Source organism: Tubulanus polymorphus, chromosome 3 (assembly GCF_964204645.1).
Source record: "Tubulanus polymorphus chromosome 3, tnTubPoly1.2, whole genome shotgun sequence".
Lineage (NCBI taxonomy): Eukaryota > Metazoa > Nemertea > Palaeonemertea > Tubulaniformes > Tubulanidae > Tubulanus > Tubulanus polymorphus.
Genome location: NC_134027.1, coordinates 24,903,586 through 24,930,127, shown reverse-complemented (window position 1 = coordinate 24,930,127; position 26,542 = coordinate 24,903,586). Strand labels below are relative to the sequence as shown.

Here is a 26,542-nt window from a genome sequence, read left to right as displayed (position 1 = left end):
TATTGAGCTATCTATTTGAGTCATAGCAAATTTTTCTTCCTGGTGTCAATCAATGTCGAGGTTATATAGAGCAATACAATATCAATCTAAATTGGTAGGTTAGGGTTCGAACAAAAATGTATAAATATTTTCAAAATTTAGTATTGGATAAGATAGAACCATGTGATTAATACATTTTGATAAAATGATTGCAGCTGATATAGAATTAGCAACTATAATAATGTCCGCAAGATGACTTAGCGAGAAAAATTCGTAAATTCTTTAAAGCACCCCAGAATTTGTTCAATATTATTTTATCATCGACAATCTGCATTTTCATTGTGCCTCCAGTTGTCGCGTTCCAACTCGACAAGTCGCCATATTTATGTCGACATATCGCGATATATAGAATTTCATTTACATCATTTACACCAACATTTACCAAATTAAATGTCTTCCTAAGATTGTTGAATTTACTACACGTTAAGATGAAGTGCAGCTCATCTTCGACACCGTTACACGTATCACAAAGCCTGTTTTCTCTACTCAATCCCAGGTGTCTGCCTTTTTATATCATAAGTCGGTGAGATGAGGTACGGAGTTTGGCATTTGCACTTCTAATACTAAAATTCTAGATAATTTGCTCGGACTTGCGGCTTGTTCACTCCAAAAATGAATTAAATTGTCTTGTAATTTGGATTTGATGCTACTTAAAATATATTCAGGATTGCTACAGGCACCTAGATTTCCCAACAGGTTATTCAAATTCAGATGAGTGAGTAAAGTCTTAATGCCCGTTATAAAATAACAGATATTATTGCCGTCATCCCTATACATATCAAGGAGACACTGATAAACTAAACTATTAGGATTACACGTCATTATAGACATCCAGAATTTACTTGCTGATAAAAGTACATCATTGAGGACAGGAAAAACCTGTATGTTACTCATTGTCGACAATACTAAGCAATATGTTTATTAGTTTTCAAGGTGTGAGTTAGTTTTATTGTTTCCCGCCGTTGACACAAATTCGGTTGATCATTCCTCATTCGTTGAGGACGGTGTCGTGCCGCTAGATATCCGGCTAGATGGCGTGCGCATCAATACGACAACTCGGATGGATTTTAGTGCTTGCAGTCTAATGAGGACTCCGTGCCACCAGCTAGCCCACTATATGACTTTCATCTAGATTTCTAGCCTCCCTCATCAGAAATTAGGCAATATCACTCCTCAGACGGTCTTTAGGTTCATAAGGTGAATTTTACTAATCACCATTCAAAGAATTTGAGAAATTATGGATAGACTTTAATTGAATCATAGAAGGAATTGGGGAGTTGTTGTCTGAGTGCACACTAGCAAACCTGGTGGATCCTCGCTTGCCACAAGTAGAATCCTCGATTGCCACAGTCGAAGTAGAGTACTCATTTCTAACCTCCCGCATCAGACATCAAGCTAATCGAGTCTCTTGATAAACTCAGATGGATTGATGTTTTATGTGGCGCGATTTTTATCTACCATTCGTATAAGGTGAGAAGATAAAGATAGATTTTGGAGAAATTCGAGCGTCGTTTCTGAAAGTAGACTACTGCTGAATCCGGTGGATCCTCGCTTGCCACAAGCGGAATCCTCGACTGCCACAGGCCTCATTGTCTGCGTTGGTCGACGTATCATCGATTGTGATGTTCAATCCGGTTAATTATGGGTTTTTGAGTCGCTGTTATTGCGTGTCATTAGAGAAAAAAAAACATTTGAAAAAATAGATATTAAGAACAGAAATTTTCACATGCATTCAGTCGTGTTTATTGGCGTCATAAGTTTACAAAAATCAACGATTTAGCAAAACCAAGTTTAATAATGCTCAAAAAGTATTTGCACTTTCATTATGTAAGTAAATCGAGTCAGTTTTTCAGGTGTATTTCTGTACGAGTATTCTTTCCATACAGTTGAACTACTAAATCTTTAAGTTTTCAAGTTATTCTTTTATTCCTTTCGTGAACCCCGGATTAACCCACAATCAGTTAACCTATTTTTTAAAACATATTTGACAAGACCTTCTGCGCCTGATGCTGATGAAAACTTCCCCGAGAAATGTTTGTTACTGAATAGAGCACTAACTTGAATAAATGAGTTCCACCTATACTAGGATTTATAAAATGTTAATAGAATCGAGGTTATATAGCAATACAAGTGAAATTTTTTATATAGATTGATGTTAGGGTTAGAATAAAGGTGCTTGAATCGATTGGAAATAAAGTCTAGGATAGGTTATGAACTATATTATTATATCATTATTGCAGCTAAAAATGTGCAGATTCTAAAAGAAATCAGCGATCTGTATAATATGCTGCCTAGAACATGTTTTAGGCTCACAGCCAAACGTTATTACTACGCAACGAAGACTTTTTACAGTCAGATTCGCCGAGAAAGTTGGAACGATCATTATGCTTACAACTAATCCAAAGGACTTTTAAACTTATAGTAAATTGATTTGCAAATACAAATTTGGACTCGAAAATTGTTTCTGCTAGATTTCCTCATATTCCTCGCCGACGTCTCTGAACGCGGACGCGTCTTTGGCGACAGCGTCCATCTGTAAAACAATGAATAGATGTCTCTTGGTCGTGAAATGGAAAATCAATAGATTTGGCGACGCAGGACAGTATTCTTCAAGTCATCTTGGATACTTCGATTATCTCTGAACTGGGCGCTCTCAGTCCCAAATGATGACATATGGTTACAATAACATCTTTTATCTCTACTGAGACGCTTAACTGTTTTTCATTATATAGATTTGATCCCCGGTAGGCTTAAAATTCGATTGAAAAAATAAGTGTGGCGTTACTAAGAAGAGATGTACACTTTTTGCCGTAAGCATCCACCCCAGATTTCGATGTACTCGAAAACTGTAATTTGTTAAACTGCTTTAACTGATTTGTTAAACTGCATAAAATTAATGATGCAGTTGAATATTTCGCACCTCGCGATTTCCGTAAATCGGTTCTTTCGTTTTAGCGGAAGATCGTTGTTTTCTCGTAGACATTTCGGCTTCATCTTTTCGAGCTGAAAACCAAGAGTAAACAGAATATATTCGACTTTGAAGTTAAGATGATGCACCTAATAGTATATTGATATATGAAATCTTGCAAAATTTCGTTATCACATAGATTATATTTAAAAATGCAAAATGGTGATCCTATTTTCGGTGATCCTTGGAATATTCTGTTTTTTGGATTTGTCATCGCATGTTCAAAATACTAAATCTAATGACATTGGCCTAAAGTAAGTCCACTTTTTTATTTGCATAGACCTGAATACAAATTCATTCTCGGTTGAAATCTGACTCAATCTGAGTTGAAACAGTGAAAATGAATTAATCTCAAGTCAAATTTAACCAGGCACCTGATTTTACATGTTATCACTCACTTAGAAATTGTACATCCATAAGTGTCATATTCCGAGTTGACACTAGATTCTGAGTGGAGGTACGGAGTAGGGAACTATGTATATACATATAAATATACCTCTTGTCGTTGTCTTACTCTTGCTTCTAATGTTTGTCTTTGTAGCAGCGGAACTGGAAAAATTATCAGATCCGAATAAAATATATCGGATAAAGGTCGGTATAATACAGGACGTAACTTTCTGAAATATATTGGTGAGATTTTGTGTCCTACCTTTTCGAATTTTTTTCGCGTATTTTCACAAATAGAATCACGACATTAACAACGATAATTGTGATGATAACAAGTGAAACCACGATACCTCCCGGTGGGCCACGAGTCAACGGTCCCCAATTAATGGTAGTAGAATCTGTAGATGGAAACAAATTAAGACGCTGAATATGGTTCTACGGTAAAGGAATGTAAAACACATAAAGCCGCAACCCCTCGCCCGCCCCCATATACACACGCATACTACTGTCACATACCTCCCCCACCGTGCGACGTTTTGACCCCGTTCCGTACGGGCGGCACGTACAGCATAAGGGCTTTCTTCTTGAATTGTGCTAGGGCAAATCAGGCGGCACCAGGCTTAACAGGGATGTACTTTTGATGGAACTTTATACTTTCATTTAACATTGACATAAATTAAAAGGAAGCTATTTACACTGATTGAAAATGTTTTGTGAAGTTTTGAACATATTGATAGATATAAAAACCTAAGGTCTTAAAATTTGAAAAACACATATGCATTTATTGTATTTCTGGATGATTTGCTCGTTCAATTACTTTTTGGTTCGTAAGTTATGTCTACGAGCGTTGAGATATTTCGTAACTTATGCCTAATGCGCGAAGTGATAATTACTATTCATCTGGAACATACAAACGTCCAGGCTGTCTTTATACTTTGAATAAAGCCTACGCCTAGGCAGGGCAGCCGGTTCAGAGCAATCACCTCAAAAAGAATTAGCCAAAATAAATGGAAGTGAAAGAAGCTCAAATTAGCTAGAAACCCGAAATTCTGAATCTGATCAACTATAAGTCAAATGCACAAGGATGAAATAGTGGGCATACCTTTTATGTTTGAATCCGTCTTGCCTAAGGTCGGATCGAGAGTTACAGAAATATCTAAAATCATTTCAATTAAACCACGACTGAAGAACTGGATGCCGGAGCCATATCGAAAAGTTTTTTTTTGTATAGGTTGTATCAATATGTTAATTTACTTACATAGGACATTGATAATAATACTACCAGCAACTGTTCCTGCTGTATTCGACACTGTACACGTATAAACACCTAAATCAGTTCTCCTGACTTCTGTAAAACTGAGTTTATTATTAGACTGTCCTGATAGATTGACACCATTCCATTTATACGTCAGTCCTTTAGCTCCAGACTGTGAACCGTTACATGTGATTGTTAACGGTGAATTCTCCTGTACTGTAACGATGTTGTTAATGGCGGTGGTTGGTTCAGATGTTAGAACCGGTCCACTCGGAAGTGCTGTTAGAAATAACACAATTTTCTTTAGTAGACAAAACAGTATTTAAAAAAGACTCAGATCAGATATGGGTAACCGGTATCAATCTCATAGTCAGAACAACACTGGCAACAATTAGCATAATCATGAATATATGTTGAAGAACTGTCATGAGAGTCGTAAACATAATTATAACGACAACAATTAGCAACATTCTCCCGGACAACTCAATCGTTTTTGGAAACATTTTAGTTTTACTCAATTGCTTTTCATTCTCACCTTCTACAGCAAGTACTGCTCCACTATTTGGGAAAGAGTTCATATAGTTACATGACCATCTTCCAGCATCAGACATCTGTACATTAGTGATTCGCATACTATAACGCCCAGCTTTGACGTCACATTGTCCAGTGTATCTTGGATTTGTGATAGCTCCACGAGGACAGTTTGTCTTTTCAAACGCGAACTGCACTGAAGGGCTACTCAATGCTATTCTGAGACCGCAGAATTTTCTACTGGGAGGTGATACCTGGCATTGTACGACAGTAGTGCCACCTAGTTTTACAACTGCCGGTGTTACAACTGTCGTGATTGTCGTATCTGCTGCGTCTATACAGTTCTGCTGCTGTCCTAAACATTAAAATAACAGAATAAACGACATGCATTATCCTATATTTTGTAGTTAATTTAAATTTCATTCATTTCATTTCATCGTAATACGGAGCCCCGGATGGGTGTCATGGTGAGAAATAAATGTTTTTTTCCTTTGAACGAAATGTTTTTCGCTACATTGATGTTTTGCTACATTGATTTTCACACGCTTTTTAAACCGGTAAACTCTGAGTCTACCATATTGAATACCGGTATTCAATGTTTAAGTAATTCATTTGTACAAACATTGAGTATCATCTTAGACACGGCTGCAGCATAGCCACTAAAACATGGCCCGCCCGAACGTCTGGAACACGGCCGTTTGTGATGCACGTGCTATAATTTTGTGTTCGCATTCGGAGTTTTACAAAAGGAGTTTTCTTCCGTCTGGGATTCGACTGTGTTTCGAATTTCAGTTATACGAAACCACCGTCCATTCGAAAGAAGATAAAATTCCTTTCCTGCGCATTCGCAAGAAAATCGATTTTCACATATTTTCATGCTGCCAGCACATCGAATAGACATCGAATCGGTCGAAAGATCGTCGAGTGGATGAGCTGGGGGTTAAATCCATTTCATTGACGGCTGCATTAGGGACACGGTTTACACGGGTTTTCCACTAGACGCGGGCACAGAATTCAAATTAGTGTTCTTTTTCTGTTTTACACTAAAAAGTTTGTTCGGATTTTCCTAAATATAGAGGGAATCAGTTGGTTTCTATTGGTCGTTAGAAAGTTGCATTCCCAGTGACAGATCCATGGGGAGGGGGCGCCGGCGTTTATCACTTATATGAATGATTTAAAAGAGAAAACGGTCAACGGTCAAGTTTAAATTAAGACATATTATTTGAATTTTGGGTCTTCAGATTGTCTCAGAATGAGTCTGAGAAGCAGAAATTTCGAAAAGTTCCAACCTGCGGCGAATCCCCGTCGCGCTCTCTCGACCACCTTCGGTTATCTGAGTTTGTCGACTTTAGTCGAACTAAACGAAACCGAATGTCAGTTAGTCAGAACTATATTCCGGAACTAGTTCGAAAATCAAGCGCATTCGGTTATTAGTTCCGACCACTAGTCGACTAGGTACGAAAACCGAATTTGGCCCTCCCTGTTCGTTCCTGCGCTTGTAACGGAGCTGAGCGCGCTTCGCGCTTCCGCAGGTGAGGATATTATTGAGATGGGCGCCCCCTCTTTCCTAGAATCCTGGATCTGCCCCTGATGTCAGGAGAAAATGTCGTTCATCACCAAGGCGTCTTGCGTTACATTTATTACATAGTCTTTCTTCTTTGGGCTCGTTATTTTTCTACCCATTTCACCACCCGGCCAGAGCTATTAGATATATGATCAATATAAAACTGACTCATCGTTTTGAAATCTAAGATGAAATGAATTTGGTGAAAAATGGCAAACCAGTAGGAAGCTACAGGTCTCGCAATTCATGCCTAACACGAAATTTTGGGCACAAAACGGTCACAGCACAGCCGTCCTGGGTACGATCGATTTCATCTTATGCTGATGGGCCCTTGGGCATACAAATATATATGAAAGATCAAGAAAATTTAAAACAATTCAAAGTTCCCGTTGAAAACTTCAAAAGTGTGTAAAAAGTGCTGATTTCGGCGAGCAACAATGGCCACCAGTCGGCCATCTTAGTTCTAACAGGGCCAGTTTTTGGGCCGTAGATGACTGTGACTAGGGTAGAAATTTCCAGAAAAATACTGGATTCCGTTTGCGGAAAGACGAACGGAACGATTGGACGGACGAAAAGTGAACGCGATATGAGAACAATTTTATCCCAGATCACAAAGGCCTTACGTTAACAAATCATTGAGATGATCGAAAACCGCGTTTACTAGATGGAATGAACATGGACATTTCTGAGTAGCTCACTGATAGGTAATGAACATACAACAAATCTTGTTTATTTAATTCCAGTTTACATGGTTTAATACGCACCGATAACAGTGTGATCAGCTAAATAGAATATGACCGATATCAACACTACCGAAATACCAATAACCTGGATGAACAAAAACAACACCTAGTTTTATTGCTGTTCATTGAACTGGTTTGAAAATAAAGCTTGATCACTCTAAAATTCGAACAACAGCTTCTTTATTAGAAACTGAGGCAAAAAAATTACTTGATCGAAAAAATGAACTTCTATCACTAAACTGTCAAGTTGGTTTTCTATTTTTGAATATAGTCTCATTTGTTGTAAATTGAGCAGCCTGACCCTGATCTTCATGTTTCTCTTACCCGACTCCTTTTGTTTATTGCCATTTCTTCGGTAGATTTATATTTTGACCCTGCATCGATACAGTTTATAAAACCTCTTTCAGAACTTGTACTTGTGGCGTCAATATATTCAGTTATCACATCCAGGGAATACCCATTGCAGTCACAGCAAATGTTCCTGATATATACAATGGTTAAAACAAACAATGTCCAGATTAAAAAGATAAAAGTTCACCACGTTTGAGTGTGGTTATCGTACCCCAATGTCCTGATTGCTGCCCATCCTGGTTTACCGGTGCAACTTGCCTACGTGACTAGGATCGCAGGTTCGTGGTAAGACTCGTGGAGGTGTGGGGGTCCTAGCAATTGAGAAAACATCCCTTCCGGGATGAGTTGTCTTATTCGGCACATCGTTATGAGAACTATCTAGAAGCAGACGCGTGGGAACCGAGTCTCTTCCCATCGCTTTTTTTAACTTTTATATCAATTTCGCTATGGTGGGTTTACTTTGATTAAGGGGATATTAATTATTATTGATTATTTGTATTTTACGGTGGTGTCAGTCAATTACATTAATTCTGGCGTTTCTGGAACATTGCCTCTACCGGTTTTACCAGCGGTACACTAATCTCACATTTTTACTTATATTTCAGGTTCTTTTCTCTTCCCGCATATTTCATCTTTATTCGTTTGCCCGTAGTTTATATTCCTGCCGAACTCTCAGTGTGCGCGCGATATATTTTGTGAACGAATATTGCTGGAATTTATTTGTTGATAACCGTGGAATAAAGGATATGCTTGATTTGATACCGGAGTTTATCGTTCTTTTCTGTTTGGCATCTGGTGATCCGGACAGCTCCGCTACTGTCAACTAAGATTGATGTTTCATTTTTCATATATATAGTGCGGCTTTTATCTACCATTCGTATAAGTTGAGAAGATAAAGATAGATTTTAGAGAAATTCAATTCGAACGTCGTTTCTGAAAGTAGACTACTGCTGAATCCGGTGGATCCTCGCTTGCCACAAGCGGAATCCTCGACTGCCACAGGCCTCATTGTCTGCGTTGGTCGACGTATCATCGATTGTGATGTTCAATCCGGTTAATTATGGGTTTTTGAGTCGCTGTTATTGCGTGTCATTAGAGAAAAAAAACATTTGAAAAAATAAATATTAAGAACAAAAATTTTCACATGCATTCATTCGTGTTTATTGGCGTCAAGTTTACAAAAATCAACGATTTAACAAAACCAAGTTTAATAATGCTCAAAAAGTATTTGCACTTTCATTATGTAAGTAAATCGAGTCAGTTTTTCAGGTGTATTTCTGTACGAGTATTCTTTCCATACAGTTGAACTACTAAATCGTTCAGTTTTCAAGTTATTCTTTTATTCCTTTCGTGAACCCCGGATTAACCCACAATCAGTTAACCTATTTTTTAAAACATATTTGACAAGACCTTCTGCGCCTGATGCTGATGAAAACTTCCCCGAGAAATGTTAGTTACTGAATAGAGCACTAACTTATAAATGAGTTCCACCTATACTAGGATTTATAAAATGTTAATAGAATCGAGGTTATATAGCAATACAAGTGAAATTTTTTAAAATAGATTGATGTTAGGGTTAGAATAAAGGTGCTTGAATCGATTGAAAATAAAGTCTAGGATAGGTTATGAACTACATTATTATATCATTATTGCAGCTAAAAATGTGCAGATTCTAAAAGAAATCAGCGATCTGTATAATATGCTGCCTAGAACATGTTTTAGGCTCACAGCCAAACGTTATTACTACGCAACGAATACTTTTTACAGTCAGATTCGCCGAGAAAGTTGGAATGATCATTATGCTTACAAATTATCCAAAGGACTTTTTAAACTTATAGTAAATTGATTTGCAAATACAAATTTGGACTCGAAAAATTGTTTGTGCTAGATTTCCTCATATTCCTCGCCGACGTCTCTGAACGCGGACGTGTTTCTGGCGACGTTGTTCATCTGTAAAATAATAGATAAATGTCCATTGATCGTGAAAAAGAAAATCAGTAGATTTGACGATGGAGGACAGTATTTTTTGCGAAAGTTGTGGATACGGTGATGATCTCTGAACTGTGGATGCGCACAAATTATGACATTAGAGTTATAATAAAATCTGTTATATCTACTAAGACGCTTAAACGATTAGATTTGATCCGGGTAGGCCTAAAATTCGATTGAAAAAATAAGTGTGGCCTAACTAAGAAGAGATACAGACTTATCTAGCATTTCTTTAAACACAGTAAGCATCCAGCCCAGATTTAGTTGAACTCGAAAACTGACATTTGTGTTCGGGGCGGATAACGCACCTCGCGATTTCCGTAAATAGGTTCATTCGTTTTAACGGAAGACCGCTGTTTTCTCGTAGACATTTCGGCTTCATCTTTTCGAGCTGAAAAACCAAAAGTTAACAGAATATATTCGACTTAGAAGTAAAGATGACGCACCTTTATCGTATATCAAACTGTCTCTGATTGCTTGAATTAGACATAGTTCGCAAAAACTGACGAATCCAACGTAAGATTACTGCACCTCATTATGGCTCTTTATTGTAAAATCGATATAAAACCTTGTAAATTTCTTTATTACATAATCTAATTTGAAATACAAGATAGATCTATTATAAATTTCATCATCGTTGATTCTTGGAATGTTCTGGTGACTTGGTTTCTCAGCACGTTCTTTGTATCATACCATGTAAAGATACTATTTGACATTTGTGGTTCAAACAGTGAAAATTAATCTAACTAATAAGTCAAATTTAACCAAGAACCTAGTTTTGCATGTAATCACTTATTTAAAAATTCTCAATTCATAAGTCTTATATTCCGAGTTGACACTATTCTGAGTGGAGGTAGGGAGGTAGGGGGTAGTAAGTTATAAATTTAAACATAAATATAAATATACCTCTTGTCGTTGCCTTACTCTTGCTTCTAATGTTTGTCTTTGTAGCAACAGAACTGGAAAAATGAACAGATCAGAATGAAATACGTCGGGAAAAGGTCGGTATAATACAGGGCGTATATTTCTTGAAATATATTGGTGAGATGAAATTTTTGTCCTACCTTTTCGAATTGTTCTTGCGTATTTTCAGAAATAGAATCACGACAGCAACAACGAGAACGATGATGACGACCAGTGAGGCCGCGATACCTCCCAGTAGACCACGAGTCGATAGTCCGCAACCTGTGGTAGTAGCATCTGTAGATGGAAGCAAATTAAGATGCCAAATATGGTTAACTGGTAAATGAATGTACGTAATTATTCATTAACTTACCAGCTTCTTTAACTTGCAGGGCTATAAATGCGCTACCAATCGAATTTTTGAGTTGACACGAATGAGTTCCGTAGTCAGACGCCTGGACTGATCGAATAGTGGCGCTCAATTGAGTTTTACCAGCAACATCAGTCAATCTGAACGAGGATGTTTTTCCGTTTGTTTCATTCTTAACACAACTAAGTGTTATCCCATCTGATGGATTCGCGTCGTAGTTTATCGTGAATTTAGCGGTTTCTCCCAATTTTGCTGCTACGGATTCGACTTGCGCGGAGACCGTCGGTGCATCTTTTGCAATCGAGGAATGAAATATATGTGGGAATATTGTTGTTAAATTACGTTTGAATAACTAGTGGTGATTAACGTTGATTATGAAGCATGTTTCCGTGATCATTTTGAACGCCACAGTTCTAGCCTTGCGCACATATTTTGAAAATTCGAATTTCAGTTCTACATACGAATTTTCTTTTGTCAAACGAAAGGGTAGACACTGGATCACTTGTATATTTAAATAATTATAAAGATTTATTATTTCATGTAGCGCACCACTTCAAGAACAATCATATTATACATGCATATCTTTATATTTTGCTGTTCGAAAGAAAATTCCACCTTATTTCCTATTTAGTCTCATGCCAGGCTCTTTGATTTCATAAACTTTGCAGTTGATAGGTCGGTATAAGAGTGGGCCCTTGTTTGAAACTGGACCCAGATAAAATTTCGCATGACATTATGGTCAATGACCAACGTACATAACACATGTAAACACAGAATCGAACTGGATGGATCAAAAACGGCTTATTCTCGTAAACGACACGCGGCGTTGGAAAAAGCTTGGAAACACAATTTTGTCTTCTGTGTTTCTTGGGTCGCGTGTGTTGGACAGTTCTAGAACTAAACTAGGCTTATGAAGATTTTTAACTAATTAACTGATACTTACATAGAACATTGATAGTAATACTACCAGTAACTGTTCCTGCTGTATTCGATGCTTTACATGTATAAACACCTGAATCAGTTTTACTGATTCGTGTAAAACTGAGTCTATTATTAGACTGTCCTGGTAGATTGACACCACTCCATTTATACGTCAGTCCTGTAGCTCCAGACTGTGAACCGTCACATGTGATTGTTAATGGTGAATTCTCCTGTACGGTGACGATGTTGTTGATGGCGGTGTTTGGTTGAGATGTTAGAACTGGTCCACTGGGTGGTACTGTGTAAATGTGAAAGTAGAAATAGCACATTTTTCTTCAGTATACAATACGGTATTCAAAAAAGATTCAATGATTAAGAAAATTAAATTGGCATAATCATGAATAAATGTTGAAGAACTGTCATGAGAGTCGTAAACATGATTATAACGACAACAATAGCAACATTCTCCCAGCCAACTCAATCGTTTTTGGAAACATTTCAGTTTTATTCAATTGCTTTTCATTCTCACCTATTACAGTAAGTACTGTTCTACTATTTGGGTAAGAGCTCATGTAGTTACATCGCCATCTTCCAGCATCAGTCATCTGTACACTCTCGATTCGTATACCATAACGTCCAACTGTGACGTCACATTGTCCAGTGTACCGGGATTCACTGATAGTTCCCCGAGGACAGTATGTTTTATCAAACGCAAACTGCACTGAAGGGCCACTCAATGTTATTCTGAAACCGCAGAAATTTCTACCGGGTGGTGAAACCTGACATTGGACGACAGTGGTGCCACCTAGTTTTACGACTGCTGGTGTTATAACTGTCGTGTGTTTCGTATTCGCTGCGTCTATACAGTTCTGCTGCTGTCCTAAACAAGACACGAAACGATTTTACGTAAGTGGTTGATTTAGATTAATCACCGTGTTCTTTTCGTCGGAAAAAACTGGCAAAGATTTGTATAATCATGAATAAATCTGAGTGAATATGAACTGCTCTGAAAGTCGTAAACATGATGATTATGATGAAAACAATGGCAACACTGTTCTTCTAAAATATCTGGACCCAATAGAATAGTTGAGATTAAACTCTACAATGAAAAAATAACAATTCATGTTCCCTTAGCGTTTTTGTGTCGATAACTATCATTTATGATAGTTAACATAAATATAATCATGTATTTCATACATGATTTATACCATTCATCCCCTGTAATCCGACGGGGATCTATGCAATGTCGGACTCCTGATAATTGCAAGCACTAGGTCTAAATAGTCAATGTATAATCCTCTGTTTGAATTAAGGCAAAATGAAATGGAGCAGTCATTTTCAAATCGTCTCAAATAATCATTTAGTTTAGTCGATTCAGATTTCACGCAATGTTATGGGTGGACGATTTGGGCTCCTCGACACAAATTACACCGTTTTTGCGCATTATTTATTGAGCGTTTTTGCACGCGGTGAGATTTGTTTTTGCGCGTTGAAACTATTTATGTCTGATAATATCTGATAAGTATAATAACCATTGCGAATTTTAATGAAACATGGCAAACCCTTAGAAAGCTACAGGTCTCGAAACTCAGGCCAAAAATAGACCTCAGGCACAAAAAAGGATACAGACAATCCGTAGAAGCGTCTTCAACACTGAAGCGTCTTCAACATCGCTACATTTCGATGCACGAATGATCCAACCAATAAAGTATACAATCCAAGGACAAGTCAGCATTTAGGATATATCAGTATCGCTTAATGTTTCAGCATCTTTCTTTCAACTGGAGCTAACAATCTATTTAAATTCTCCACCGGAGAGCTTATTCTGAACTCTCATCTAACATTCAAAATTCTTCATAGCTCTGCTAAAGCTCTGTTTTTTGATTTGAACACTTTATTTTTCAAATATAATTTACAGCATAGTGTACAAAGCATAATACAAAATACAGTAAATTAGACCTGGAGGGGCCTGTAGAAACTAAGGAATAGTTTGTATAAAACAGGTCCCTCAAAAGAGAAAAGAAAAAAAGAGAAATGCAATAAAGAAAATAATATGCTCACAGTCAACCCTTAACACACAAAATGCAATCAAAGTAAACTATGATAACAGCTTGATTAAGATATAATCATTTAATAAGCCAGTTAAAGCTCTATTGAAGCTCTTCCACAAACTCTGCCAAGCTCTGTTTTTACTTTCGAACGTTCGGGCCTATTCATATCAATTCAATTTGTCATCCGCGTTGAGGACGATACCTAGATTTTTACCTTATTTGGTAATTTCAACTAAACTGTTTGCCAACAGAATGACTCATTTCTACGAAATTTCAAAACGATTGTTTTATGGACATGAAATTATCTCAACACAACCAGGATGAAAATTGTATATATATATATATATATATATATATATATATAATATTTATATTTATATATTAACATATATCTATAACATGCACTTTCAAAATATACCGGATTGCGTCTACGGACGGAAAACGGACGGAAAGTTAACGCAATATGAAAATAGTTTTATCCTAGATCAAAAAGGCCCCACGTTTAAAAGTCAGTGAAATAATTGAAAAACTGCGTTTACTAGATAGAATGAACATCGACTTTTCTGAGTAGCTCATTGTTGATGATGAGTAATCAACTAAGAACGTAGATTTCAAATCTTTCATAGTTAATTCCAGTTTACATGGTTTAATACGCACCGATAACAGTGTGATCAGCTAAATAGAATATGACCGATATCAACACTACCGAAATACCAATAACCTGGATGAACACAAAAAAAACAGCAAATCACTGCTCATTGAACTGGTTTGAAAATAGAGCTTGATACAACTTTATCAGAAAGTGAATGATTGACCGAAAAAATACATCATCATCAATTAACTTAAGATGATATGTTAGCTTACTTTTTAAATATACACTTATGTAAAATACTCTTTGTAAATTACAGGACCAGTCCCCAGGCGCGGATCCAGGATTTTTTCCAGGAGGGGGATCATAAAAATGTTAATGTTAAACTGCCGACTAAAATCTCTTATAATAGCGGGCCTATACGGCATATTGTTTGGCCAAACATAAGATGATATTGTACCGATTATGTAGTACCGTTCGCCCGCTTTGTCTTGAGTAAACTCCTCAAGAAAAAATAAAAATTGTTTCGGTAGCTGAGCCCTTTGGATCCGCGCCTGGTCCCGGTCATGATTTACTACTGTAACTGGCCCAGATTAATACACGTGATAAAAAAGCTTCTCTTACCCGACTCCTTTTGTTTATTGACATATCTACGGTAGATTTTACATTTCGATGCTGCTGGATACAATATATCAGGAAGCTTTTAGAACTTATTGAGCTATCTATTTGAGTCATAGCAAATTTTTCTTCCTGGTGTCAATCAATGTCGAGGTTATATAGAGCAATACAATATCAATCTAAATTGGTAGGTTAGGGTTCGAACAAAAATGTATAAATATTTTCAAAATTTAGTATTGGATAAGATAGAACCATGTGATTAATACATTTTGATAAAATGATTGCAGCTGATATAGAATTAGCAACTAAATAATGTCCGCAAGATGACTTAGCGAGAAAAATTCGTAAATTCTTTAAAGCACCCCAGAATTTGTTCAATATTATTTTATCATCGACAATCTGCATTTTCATTGTGCCTCCAGTTGTCGCGTTCCAACTCGACAAGTCGCCATATTTATGTCGACATATCGCGATATATAGAATTTCATTTACATCATTTACACCAACATTTACCAAATTAAATTTCTTCCTAAGATTGTTGAATTTACTACACGTTGAAGTGCAGCTCATCTTCGACACCGTTACACGTATCACAAAGCCTGTTTTCTCTACTCAATCCCAGGTGTCTGCCTTTTTATATCATAAGTCGGTGAGATGAGGTACGGAGTTTGGCATTTGCACTTCTAATACTAAAATTCTAGATAATTTGCTCTGACTTGCGGCTTGTTCACTCCAAAAATGAATTAAATTGTCTTGTAATTTGGATATGATGCTACTTAAAATATATTCAGGATTGCTACAGGCACCTAGATTTCCCAACAGGTTATTCAAATTCAGATGAGTGAGTAAAGTCTTAATGCCCGTTATAAAATTACAGTTATTATTGCTGTCATCCCTATACATATCAAGGAGACACTGATAAACTAAACTATTAGGATTACACGTCATTATAGACATCCAGGAAGAAAGCCACTAAATATTTGGATGGATATATGAAAGCTGTGGGTATTGTAGTGTGATCTGTGTGCATTTGTGGCCAGCACACAGATCACATTGTTCAATGGGGTTTGATCCAGGCCTCGCGAGATTTTCAACAACACGGTAGTAACGTGTAATAAATGATGACTTGAATTGCATGACTACCTACCACCCCTCATTATTGTTGGAAAACTAAACGTTCCGCACTGACTAAAAATTAGTAATAATAATTAATAACATTTTAGAAATGGCCAGAATTTTAACTTAGGTTCTATCTCATTTTTATTTTACAATTGCGATTGGTATAATTTTTTTTCAAACGGCCGTTAAGGCTTCATGTTTCGTCTGCAATTCACTGCAAATAGTTACGCAACTACGCACATTTCAGTGTTTTTGGCAGCTATACACTCAATCGGCACCGTTCGTGACTAGCTTCACTGCGGAATTATCATTAATTAACATCGCCATATCACATCATCAACTGATATTGTGCCTTAAAACCTTAAAAGCCGAAATAATTGAAATGCACACACGATTTCTATCATTGAAAATTGAGAGAGTGGCCGTGTTTGTGTTCTGCTGCTTCGCGTAAATCCCGCGCGGTGGCGCCACCGCGCGGGATTTACGCGAAGCAGCGGTGGGGCCGATACGTCCAGAATTTACTTGCTGATAAAAGTACATCATTGAGGACTGGAAAAACCTGTATGTCACTCATTGTCGACAATACTAAGCAATATCTTTATTAGTTTTCAAGGCGTTAATGATCTTCTAGTTAGTTTTATTGTTTCCCTTTCGTTTCATGTTTTTACATATAAGGCTAGAACTGTCGACACTGCGCGAGCCTGTCGATGCGCCGTTTACACAAATTCGGTTGATCGTTCCTCATTCGATGAGGACGGTGTCGTGCCGCTAGATATCCGGCTAGATGGCGTGCGCATCAATACGACAACTCGGATGGATTTTAGTGCTTGCAGTCTAATGAGGACTCCGTGCCACCAGCTAGCCCACTATATGACTTTCATCTAGATTGCTAGCCTCCCTCATCAGAAATTAGGCAATATCACTCCTCAGACGGTCTTTAGGTTCATAAGGTGAATTTTACTAATCACCATTCAAAGAATTTGAGAAATTATGGATAGACTTTAATTGAATCAGAGAAGGAATTGGGGAGTTGTTGTCTGAGTGCACACTAGCAAACCTGGTGGATCCTCGCTTGCCACAAGTAGAATCCTCGATTGCCACAGTCGAACGTAGAGTACTCTTTTTTAACCTCCCGCATCAGAAATAGAGCTAATCAAGTCTCGTGATAAACTCAGATAGATTGATTTTTATATAGCGCGATTTTTATCTACCATTCGTATAAGTTGAGGAGATAAAGATAGATTTTGGAGAAATTCGAGCGTCGTTTCTGAAAGTAGACTACTGCTGAATCCGGTGGATCCTCGCTTGCCACAAGCGGAATCCTCGACTGCCACAGGCCTCATTGTCTGCGTTGGTCGACGTATCATCGATTGTGATGTTCAATCCGGTTAATTATGGGTTTTTGAGTCGCTGTTATTGCGTGTCATTAGAGAAAAAAAAACATTTGAAAAAATAGATATTAAGAACAGAAATTTTCACATGCATTCAGTCGTGTTTATTGGCGTCATAAGTTTACAAAAATCAACGATTTAACAAAACCAAGTTTAATAATGCTCAAAAAGTATTTGCACTTTCATTATGTAAGTAAATCGAGTTAGTTTTTCAGGTGTATTTCTGTACGAGTATTCTTTCCATACAGTTGAACTACTAAATCTTTAAGTTTTCAAGTTATTCTTTTATTCCTTTCGTGAACCCCGAATTAGCCACAATCAGTTAACCTATTTTTTTAAACATATTTGACAAGACCTTCTGCGCCTGATGCTGATGAAAACTTCCCCGAGAAATGTTTGTTACTGAATAGAGCACTAACTTATAAATGAGTTCCACCTATACTAGGATTTATTAAATGTTAATAGAATCGAGGTTATATAGCAATACAAGTGAAATTTTTTATATAGATTGATGTTAGGGTTAGAATAAAGGTGCTTGAATCGATTGGAAATAAAGTCTTGGATAGGTTATGAACTATATTATTATATCATTATTGCAGCTAAAAATGTGCAGATTCTAAAAGAAATCAGCGATCTGTATAATATGCTGCCTAGAACATGTTTTAGGCTCACAGCCAAACGTTATTACTACTCAACAAAGACTTTTAACAGTCAGATTCGCCGAGAAAGTTGGAATGATCATGGTGCTTACAAATAATCCAAAGGACTTTTAAAACTTATAGTAAATTGATTTGCAAATACAAATTTGGACTCGAAAATAGTTTGTGCTAGATTTCCTCATATTCCTCGCCGACGTCTCTGAACGCGGACGCGTCTTTGGCGACAGCGTCCATCTGTAAAACAATGAATAGATGTCTCTTGGTCGTGAAATGGAAAATCAATAGATTTGGCGACGCAGGACAGTATTCTTCAAGTCATCTTGGATACTTCGATTATCTTTGAACTGGGCGCTCTCAGTCCCAAATGATGACATATGGTTACAATAACATCTTTTATCTCTACTGAGACGCTTAACTGTTTTTCATTATATAGATTTGATCCCCGGTAGGCTTAAAATTCGATTGAAAAAATAAGTGTGGCGTTACTAAGAAGAGATGTACACTTTTTGCCGTAAGCATCCACCCCAGATTTCGATGAACTCGAAAACTGAAATTTTTTAAACTGCTTTAACTGATTTGTTAAACTGCATAAAATTAATGATGCAGTTGAATATTTCGCACCTCACGATTTCCGTAAATCGGTTCTTTCGTTTTAGCGGAAGATCGTTGTTTTCTCGTAGACATTTCGGCTTCATCTTTTCGAGCTGAAAATCAAGAGTAAACAGAATATATTCGACTTTGAAGTTAAGATGATGCACCTAATAGTATATTGATATATGAAATCTTGCAAAATTTCGTTATCACATAGATTATATTTAAAAATGCAAAATGGTGATCCTATTTTCGGTGATCCTTGGAATATTCTGTTTTTTGGATTTGTCATCGCATGTTCAAAATACTAAATCTAATGACATTGGCCTAAAATAAGTCCACTTTTTTATTTGCATAGACCTGAATACAAATTCATTCTCGGTTGAAATCTGACTCAATCTGAGTTGAAACAGTGAAAATGAATTAATCTCAAGTCAAATTTAACCAGGCACCTGATTTTACATGTTATCACTCACTTAGAAATTGTACATCCATAAGTGTCATATTCCGAGTTGACACTAGATTCTGAGTGGAGGTAGGAGGTAGGGAGTTATAAATATAAATATAAATATACCTCTTGTCGTTGTCTTACTCTTGCTTCTAATGTTTGTCTTTGTAGCAGCGGAACTGGAAAAATTATCAGATCCGAATAAAATATATCGGATAAAGGTCGGTATAATACAGGACGTAACTTTCTGAAATATATTGGTGAGATTTTGTGTCCTACCTTTTCGAATTTTTTTCGCGTATTTTCACAAATAGAATCACGACATTAACAACGATAATTGTGATGATAACAAGTGAAACCACGATACCTCCCGGTGGGCCACGAGTCAACGGTCCCCAATTAATGGTAGTAGAATCTGTAGATGGAAACAAATTAAGACGCTGAATATGGTTCTACGGTAAAGGAATGTAAAACACATAAAGCCGCAACCCCTCGCCCGCCCCCATATACACACGCATACTACTGTCACATACCTCCCCCACCGTGCGACGTTCTGACCCCGTTCCGTACGGGCGGCACGTACAGCATAAGGGCTTTCTTCTTGAATCGTGCTGGGGCAAATCAGGCGGCACCAGGCTTAACAGGGATGTACTTTTGATGGAACTTTATACTTTCATTTAACATTGACATAAATTAAAAGGAAGCTATTTACACTGATTGAAAATGTTTTGTGAAGTTTTGAACATATTGATAGATATAAAAACCTAAGGTCTTAAAATTTGAAAAACACATATGCATTTATTGTATTTCTGGATGATTTGCTCGTTCAATTACTTTTTGGTTCGTAAGTTATGTCTACGAGCGTTGAGATATTTCGTAACTTATGCCTAATGCGCGAAGTGATAATTACTATTCATCTGGAACATACAAACGTCCAGGCTGTCTTTATACTTTGAATAAAGCCTACGCCTAGGCAGGGCAGCCGGTTCAGAGCAATCACCTCAAAAAGAATTAGCCAAAATAAATGGAAGTGAAAGAAGCTCAAATTAGCTAGAAACCCGAAATTCTGAATCTGATCAACTATAAGTCAAATGCACAAGGATGAAATAGTGGGCATACCTTTTATGTTTGAATCCGTCTTGCCTAAGGTCGGATCGAGAGTTACAGAAATATCTAAAATCATTTCAATTAAACCACGACTGAAGAACTGGATGCCGGAGCCATATCGAAAAGTTTTTTTTTGTATAGGTTGTATCAATATGTTAATTTACTTACATAGGACATTGATAATAATACTACCAGCAACTGTTCCTGCTGTATTCGACACTGTACACGTATAAACACCTAAATCAGTTCTCCTGACTTCTGTAAAACTGAGTTTATTATTAGACTGTCCTGATAGATTGACACCATTCCATTTATACGTCAGTCCTTTAGCTCCAGACTGTGAACCGTTACATGTGATTGTTAACGGTGAATTCTCCTGTACTGTAACGATGTTGTTAATGGCGGTGGTTGGTTCAGATGTTAGAACCGGTCCACTCGGAAGTGCTGTTAGAAATAACACAATTTTCTTTAGTAGACAAAACAGTATTTAAAAAAGACTCAGATCAGATATGGGTAACCGGTATCAATCTCATAGTCAGAACAACACTGGCAACAATTAGCATAATCATGAATATATGTTGAAGAACTGTCATGAGAGTCGTAAACATAATTATAACGACAACAATTAGCAACATTCTCCCGGACAACTCAATCGTTTTTGGAAACATTTTAGTTTTACTCAATTGCTTTTCATTCTCACCTTCTACAGCAAGTACTGCTCCACTATTTGGGAAAGAGTTCATATAGTTACATGACCATCTTCCAGCATCAGACATCTGTACATTAGTGATTCGCATACTATAACGCCCAGCTTTGACGTCACATTGTCCAGTGTATCTTGGATTTGTGATAGCTCCACGAGGACAGTTTGTCTTTTCAAACGCGAACTGCACTGAAGGGCTACTCAATGCTATTCTGAGACCGCAGAATTTTCTACTGGGAGGTGATACCTGGCATTGTACGACAGTAGTGCCACCTAGTTTTACAACTGCCGGTGTTACAACTGTCGTGATTGTCGTATCTGCTGCGTCTATACAGTTCTGCTGCTGTCCTAAACATTAAAATAACAGAATAAACGACATGCATTATCCTATATTTTGTAGTTAATTTAAATTTCATTCATTTCATTTCATCGTAATACGGAGCCCCGGATGGGTGTCATGGTGAGAAATAAATGTTTTTTTCCTTTGAACAAAATGTTTTTCGCTACATTGATGTTTTGCTACATTGATTTTCACACGCTTTTTAAACCGGTAAACTCTGAGTCTACCATATTGAATACCGGTATTCAATGTTTAAGTAATTCATTTGTACAAACATTGAGTATCGTCTTAGACACGGCTGCAGCATAGCCACTAAAACATGGCCCGCCCGAACGTCTGGAACACGGCCGTTTGTGATGCACGTGCTATAATTTTGTGTTCGCATTCGAGTTTTACAAAAGGAGTTTTCTTCCGTCTGGGATTCGACTGTGTTTCGAATTTCAGTTATACGAAACCACCGTCCATTCGAAAGAAGATAAAATTCCTTTCCTGCGCATTCGCAAGAAAATCGATTTTCACATATTTTCATGCTGCCAGCACATCGAATAGACATCGAATCGGTCGAAAGATCGTCGAGTGGATGAGCTGGGGGTTAAATCCATTTCATTGACGGCTGCATTAGGGACACGGCTTACACGGGTTTTCCACTAGACGCGGGCACAGAATTCAAATTAGTGTTCTTTTTCTGTTTTACACTAAAAAGTTTGTTCGGATTTTCCTAAATATAGAGGGAATCAGTTGGTTTCTATTGGTCGTTAGAAAGTTGCATTCCCAGTGACAGATCCATGGGGAGGGGGCGCCGGCGTTTATCACTTATATGAATGATTTAAAAGAGAAAACGGTCAACGGTCAAGTTTAAATTAAGACATATTATTTGAATTTTGGGTCTTCAGATTGTCTCAGAATGAGTCTGAGAAGCAGAAATTTCGAAAAGTTCCAACCTGCGGCGAATCCCCGTCGCGCTCTCTCGACCACCTTCGGTTATCTGAATTAGTCGACTATAGTCGAACTAAACGAAACCGAATGTCAGTTAGTCAGAACTATATTCCGGAACTAGTTCGAAAATCAAGCGCATTCGGTTATTAGTTCCGACCACTAGTCGACTAGGTACGAAAACCGAATTTGGCCCTCCCTGTTCGTTCCTGCGCTTGTAACGGAGCCGAGCGCGCTTCGCGCTTCCGCAGGTGAGGATATTATTGAGATGGGCGCCCCCTCTTTCCTAGAATCCTGGATCTGCCCCTGATGTCAGGAGAAAATGTCGTTCATCACCAAGGCGTCTTGCGTTACATTTATTACATAGTCTTTCTTCTTTGGGCTCGTTATTTTTCTACCCATTTCTCCACCCGGCCAGAGCTATTAGATATATGATCAATATAAAACTGACTCATCGTTTTGAAATTTAAGATGAAATGAATTTGGTGAAAAATGGCAAACCAGTAGGAAGCTACAGGTCTCGCAATTCATGCCTAACACGAAATTTTGGGCACAAAACGGTCACAGCACAGCCGTCCTGGGTACGATCGATTCAATTTCATCTTATGCTGATGGGCCCTTGGGCATACAAATATATATGAAAGATCAAGAAAATTTAAAACAATTCAAAGTTCCCGTTGAAAACTTCAAAAGTGTGTAAAAAGTGCTGATTTCGGCGAGCAACAATGGCCACCAGTCGGCCATCTTAGTTCTAACAGGGCCAGTTTTTGGGCCGTAGATGACTGTGACTAGGGTAGAAATTTCCAGAAAAATACTGGATTCCGTTTGCGGAAAGACGAACGGAACGATTGGACGGACGAAAAGTGAACGCGATATGAGAACAATTTTATCCCAGATCATTAAGGCCTTACGTTAACAAATCATTGAGATGATCGAAAACCGCGTTTACTAGATGGATTGAACATGGACATTTTTGAGTAGCTCACTGTTGATGAAGAGTAATGAACATACAACAAATCTTGTTTATTTAATTCCAGTTTACATGATTTAATACGCACCGATAACAGTGTGATCAGCTAAATAGAATAGAACCGATATCAACACTACCGAAATACCAATAACCTGGATCAACAAAAACAACACCTAGTTTTATTACTGTTCATTGAACTGGTTTGAAAATAAAGCTTGATCACTCTAAAATTCGAACAACAGCTTCTTTATTAGAAACTGAGGCAAAAAAATTACTTGATCGAAAAAATGAACTTCTATCACTAAACTGTCAAGTTGGTTTTCTATTTTTGAATATAGTCTCATTTGTTGTAAATTGAGCAGCCTGACCCTGATCTTCATGTTTCTCTTACCCGACTCCTTTTGTTTATTGCCATTTCTTCGGTAGATTTATATTTTGACCCTGCATCGATACAGTTTATAAAACCTCTTTCAGAACTTGTACTTGTGGCGTCAATATATTCAGTTATCACATCCAGGGGATACCCATTGCAGTCATAGCAAATCTTCCTGATATATACAATGGTTAAAACAAACAATGTCCAGATTAAAAAGATAAAAGTTCACCACGTTTGAGTGTGGTTATCGTACCCCAATGTCCTGATTGCTGCCCATCCTGGTTTACCGGTGCAACTTGCCTACGTGACTAGGATCGCAGGTTCGTGGTAAGACTCGTGGAGGTGTGGGGGTCCTAGCAATTGAGAAAACATCCCTTCCGGGATGAGTTGTCTTATTCGGCACATCGTTATGAGAACTATCTAGAAGCAGACGCGTGGGAACCGAGTCTCTTCCCATCGCTTTTTTTAACTTTTATATCAATTTCGCTATGGTGGGTTTACTTTGATTAAGGGGATATTAATTATTATTGATTATTTGTATTTTACGGTGGTGTCAGTCAATTACATTAATTCTGGCGTTTCTGGAACATTGCCTCTACCGGTTTTACCAGCGGTACACTAATCTCACATTTTTACTTATATTTCAGGTTCTTTTCTCTTCCCGCATATTTCATCTTTATTCGTTTGCCCGTAGTTTATATTCCTGCCGAACTCTCAGTGTGCACGCGATATATTTTGTGAACGAATATTGCTGGAATTTATTTGTTGATAACCGTGGAATAAAGGATATGCTTGATTTGATACCGGAGTTTATCGTTCTTTTCTGTTTGGCATCTGGTGATCCGGACAGCTCCGCTACTGTCAACTAAGATTGATGTTTCATTTTTCATATATATAGTGCGGCTTTTATCTACCATTCGTATAAGTTGAGAAGATAAAGATAGATTTTAGAGAAATTCGAGCGTCGTTTCTGAAAGTAGACTACTGCTGAATCCGGTGGATCCTCGCTTGCCACAAGCGGAATCCTCGACTGCCACAGGCCTCATTGTCTGCGTCGGTCGACGTATCATCGATTGTGATGTTCAATCCGATTAATTATGGGTTTTTGAGTCAGTGTTATTGCGTGTCATTAGAGAAAAAAAAAAACATTTGAAAAAATAGATATTAAGAACAGAAATTTTCACATGCATTCAGTCGTGTTTATTGGCGTCATAAGTTTACAAAAATCAACGATTTAACAAAACCAAGTTTAATAATGCTCAAAAAGTATTTGCACTTTCATTATGTAAGTAAATCGAGTCAGTTTTTCAGGTGTATTTCTGTACGAGTATTCTTTCCATACAGTTGAACTACTAAATCTTTCAGTTTTCAAGTTATTCTTTTATTCCTTTCGTGAACCCCGGATTAACCCACAATCAGTTAACCTATTTTTTAAAACATATTTAACAAGACCTTCTGAGCCTGATGCTGATGAAAACTTCCCCGAGAAATGTTTGTTACTGAATAGAGCACTAACTTATAAATGAGTTCCACCTATACTATGATTTATAAAATACTAAACGAATGTTCGAGGTTATATAGCAATACAAGTGAAATTTTTTAAAATAGATTGATGTTAGGGTTAGAATAAAGGTGCTTGAATCGATTGAAAATTAAGTCTTGGATAGGTTATGAACTACATTATTATATCATTATTGCAGCTAAAAATGTGCAGATTCTAAAAGAAATCAGCGATCTGTATAATATGCTGCCTAGAACATGTTTTAGGCTCACAGCCAAACGTTATTACTACGCAACGAAGACTTTTTACAGTCAGATTCGCCGAGAAAGTTGGAATGATCATGGTGCTTACAAATAATCCAAAGGATTTTTAAACTTATAGTAAATTGATTTGCAAATACAAATTTGGACTCGAAAAATAGTTTGTGCTAGATTTCCTCATATTCCTCGCCAAGGTCTCTGAACGCAGACGCGTTTCTGGCGACGTTGTCCATCTGTAAAATAATAGATAAATGTCCATTGATCGTGAAAAAGAAAATCAGTAGATTTGGCGACGCAGGACAGTATTCTTCAAGTCATCTTGGATACTTCGATTATCTCTGAACTGGGCGCTCTCAGTCCCAAATGATGACATATGGTTACAATAACATCTGTTATCTCTACTGAGACGCTTAACTGTTTTTCATTATATAGATTTGATCCCCGGTAGGCATAAAATTCGATTGAAAAAAAAGTGTGGCGTTACTAAGAAGAGATGTACACTTTTTGCCGTAAGCATCCACCCCAGATTTCGATGAACTCGAAAACTGTAATTTGTTAAACTGCTTTAACTGATTTGTTAAACTGCATAAAATTAATGATGCAGTTGAATATTTCGCACCTCGCGATTTCCGTAAATCGGTTCTTTCGTTTTAGCGGAAGATCGTTGTTTTCTCGTAGACATTTCGGCTTCATCTTTTCGAGCTGAAAATCAAGAGTAAACAGAATATATTCGACTTTGAAGTTAAGATGATGCACCTAATAGTATATTGATATATGAAATCTTGCAAAATTTCGTTATCAAATAGATTATATTTAAAAATGCAAAATGGTGATCCTATTTTCGGTGATCCTTGGAATATTCTGT

At 37.3% G+C, this 26,542-nt stretch overlaps 1 protein-coding gene across 2 annotated transcripts; it reads right to left on the bottom strand.

The window, feature by feature from the left end:
- Window positions 1–9,006: 9,006 nt before the first annotated feature.
- Window positions 9,007–15,343, bottom strand: LOC141902495 (uncharacterized). 2 transcript variants are annotated; one of them, XM_074790254.1, is made up of 9 exons: window positions 15,286–15,343; window positions 14,730–14,793; window positions 12,551–12,901; window positions 12,044–12,319; window positions 11,104–11,391; window positions 10,892–11,027; window positions 10,734–10,786; window positions 10,136–10,209; window positions 9,007–9,788 (listed from the first exon to the last, which is right to left on the bottom strand). In XM_074790254.1, the coding sequence occupies exons 1-9, from the start codon at window positions 15,307–15,309 to the stop codon at window positions 9,723–9,725; spliced, it is 1,332 nt and encodes a 443-aa protein (XP_074646355.1). In that variant the 5' UTR covers window positions 15,310–15,343; the 3' UTR covers window positions 9,007–9,722. The 2 variants fall into 2 exon arrangements, with proteins under 2 accessions (XP_074646355.1, XP_074646354.1); XM_074790253.1 differs by having other exon boundaries at window positions 10,136–10,218; window positions 15,286–15,340.
- Between the last annotated feature and the right edge of the window lie 11,199 nt (window positions 15,344–26,542).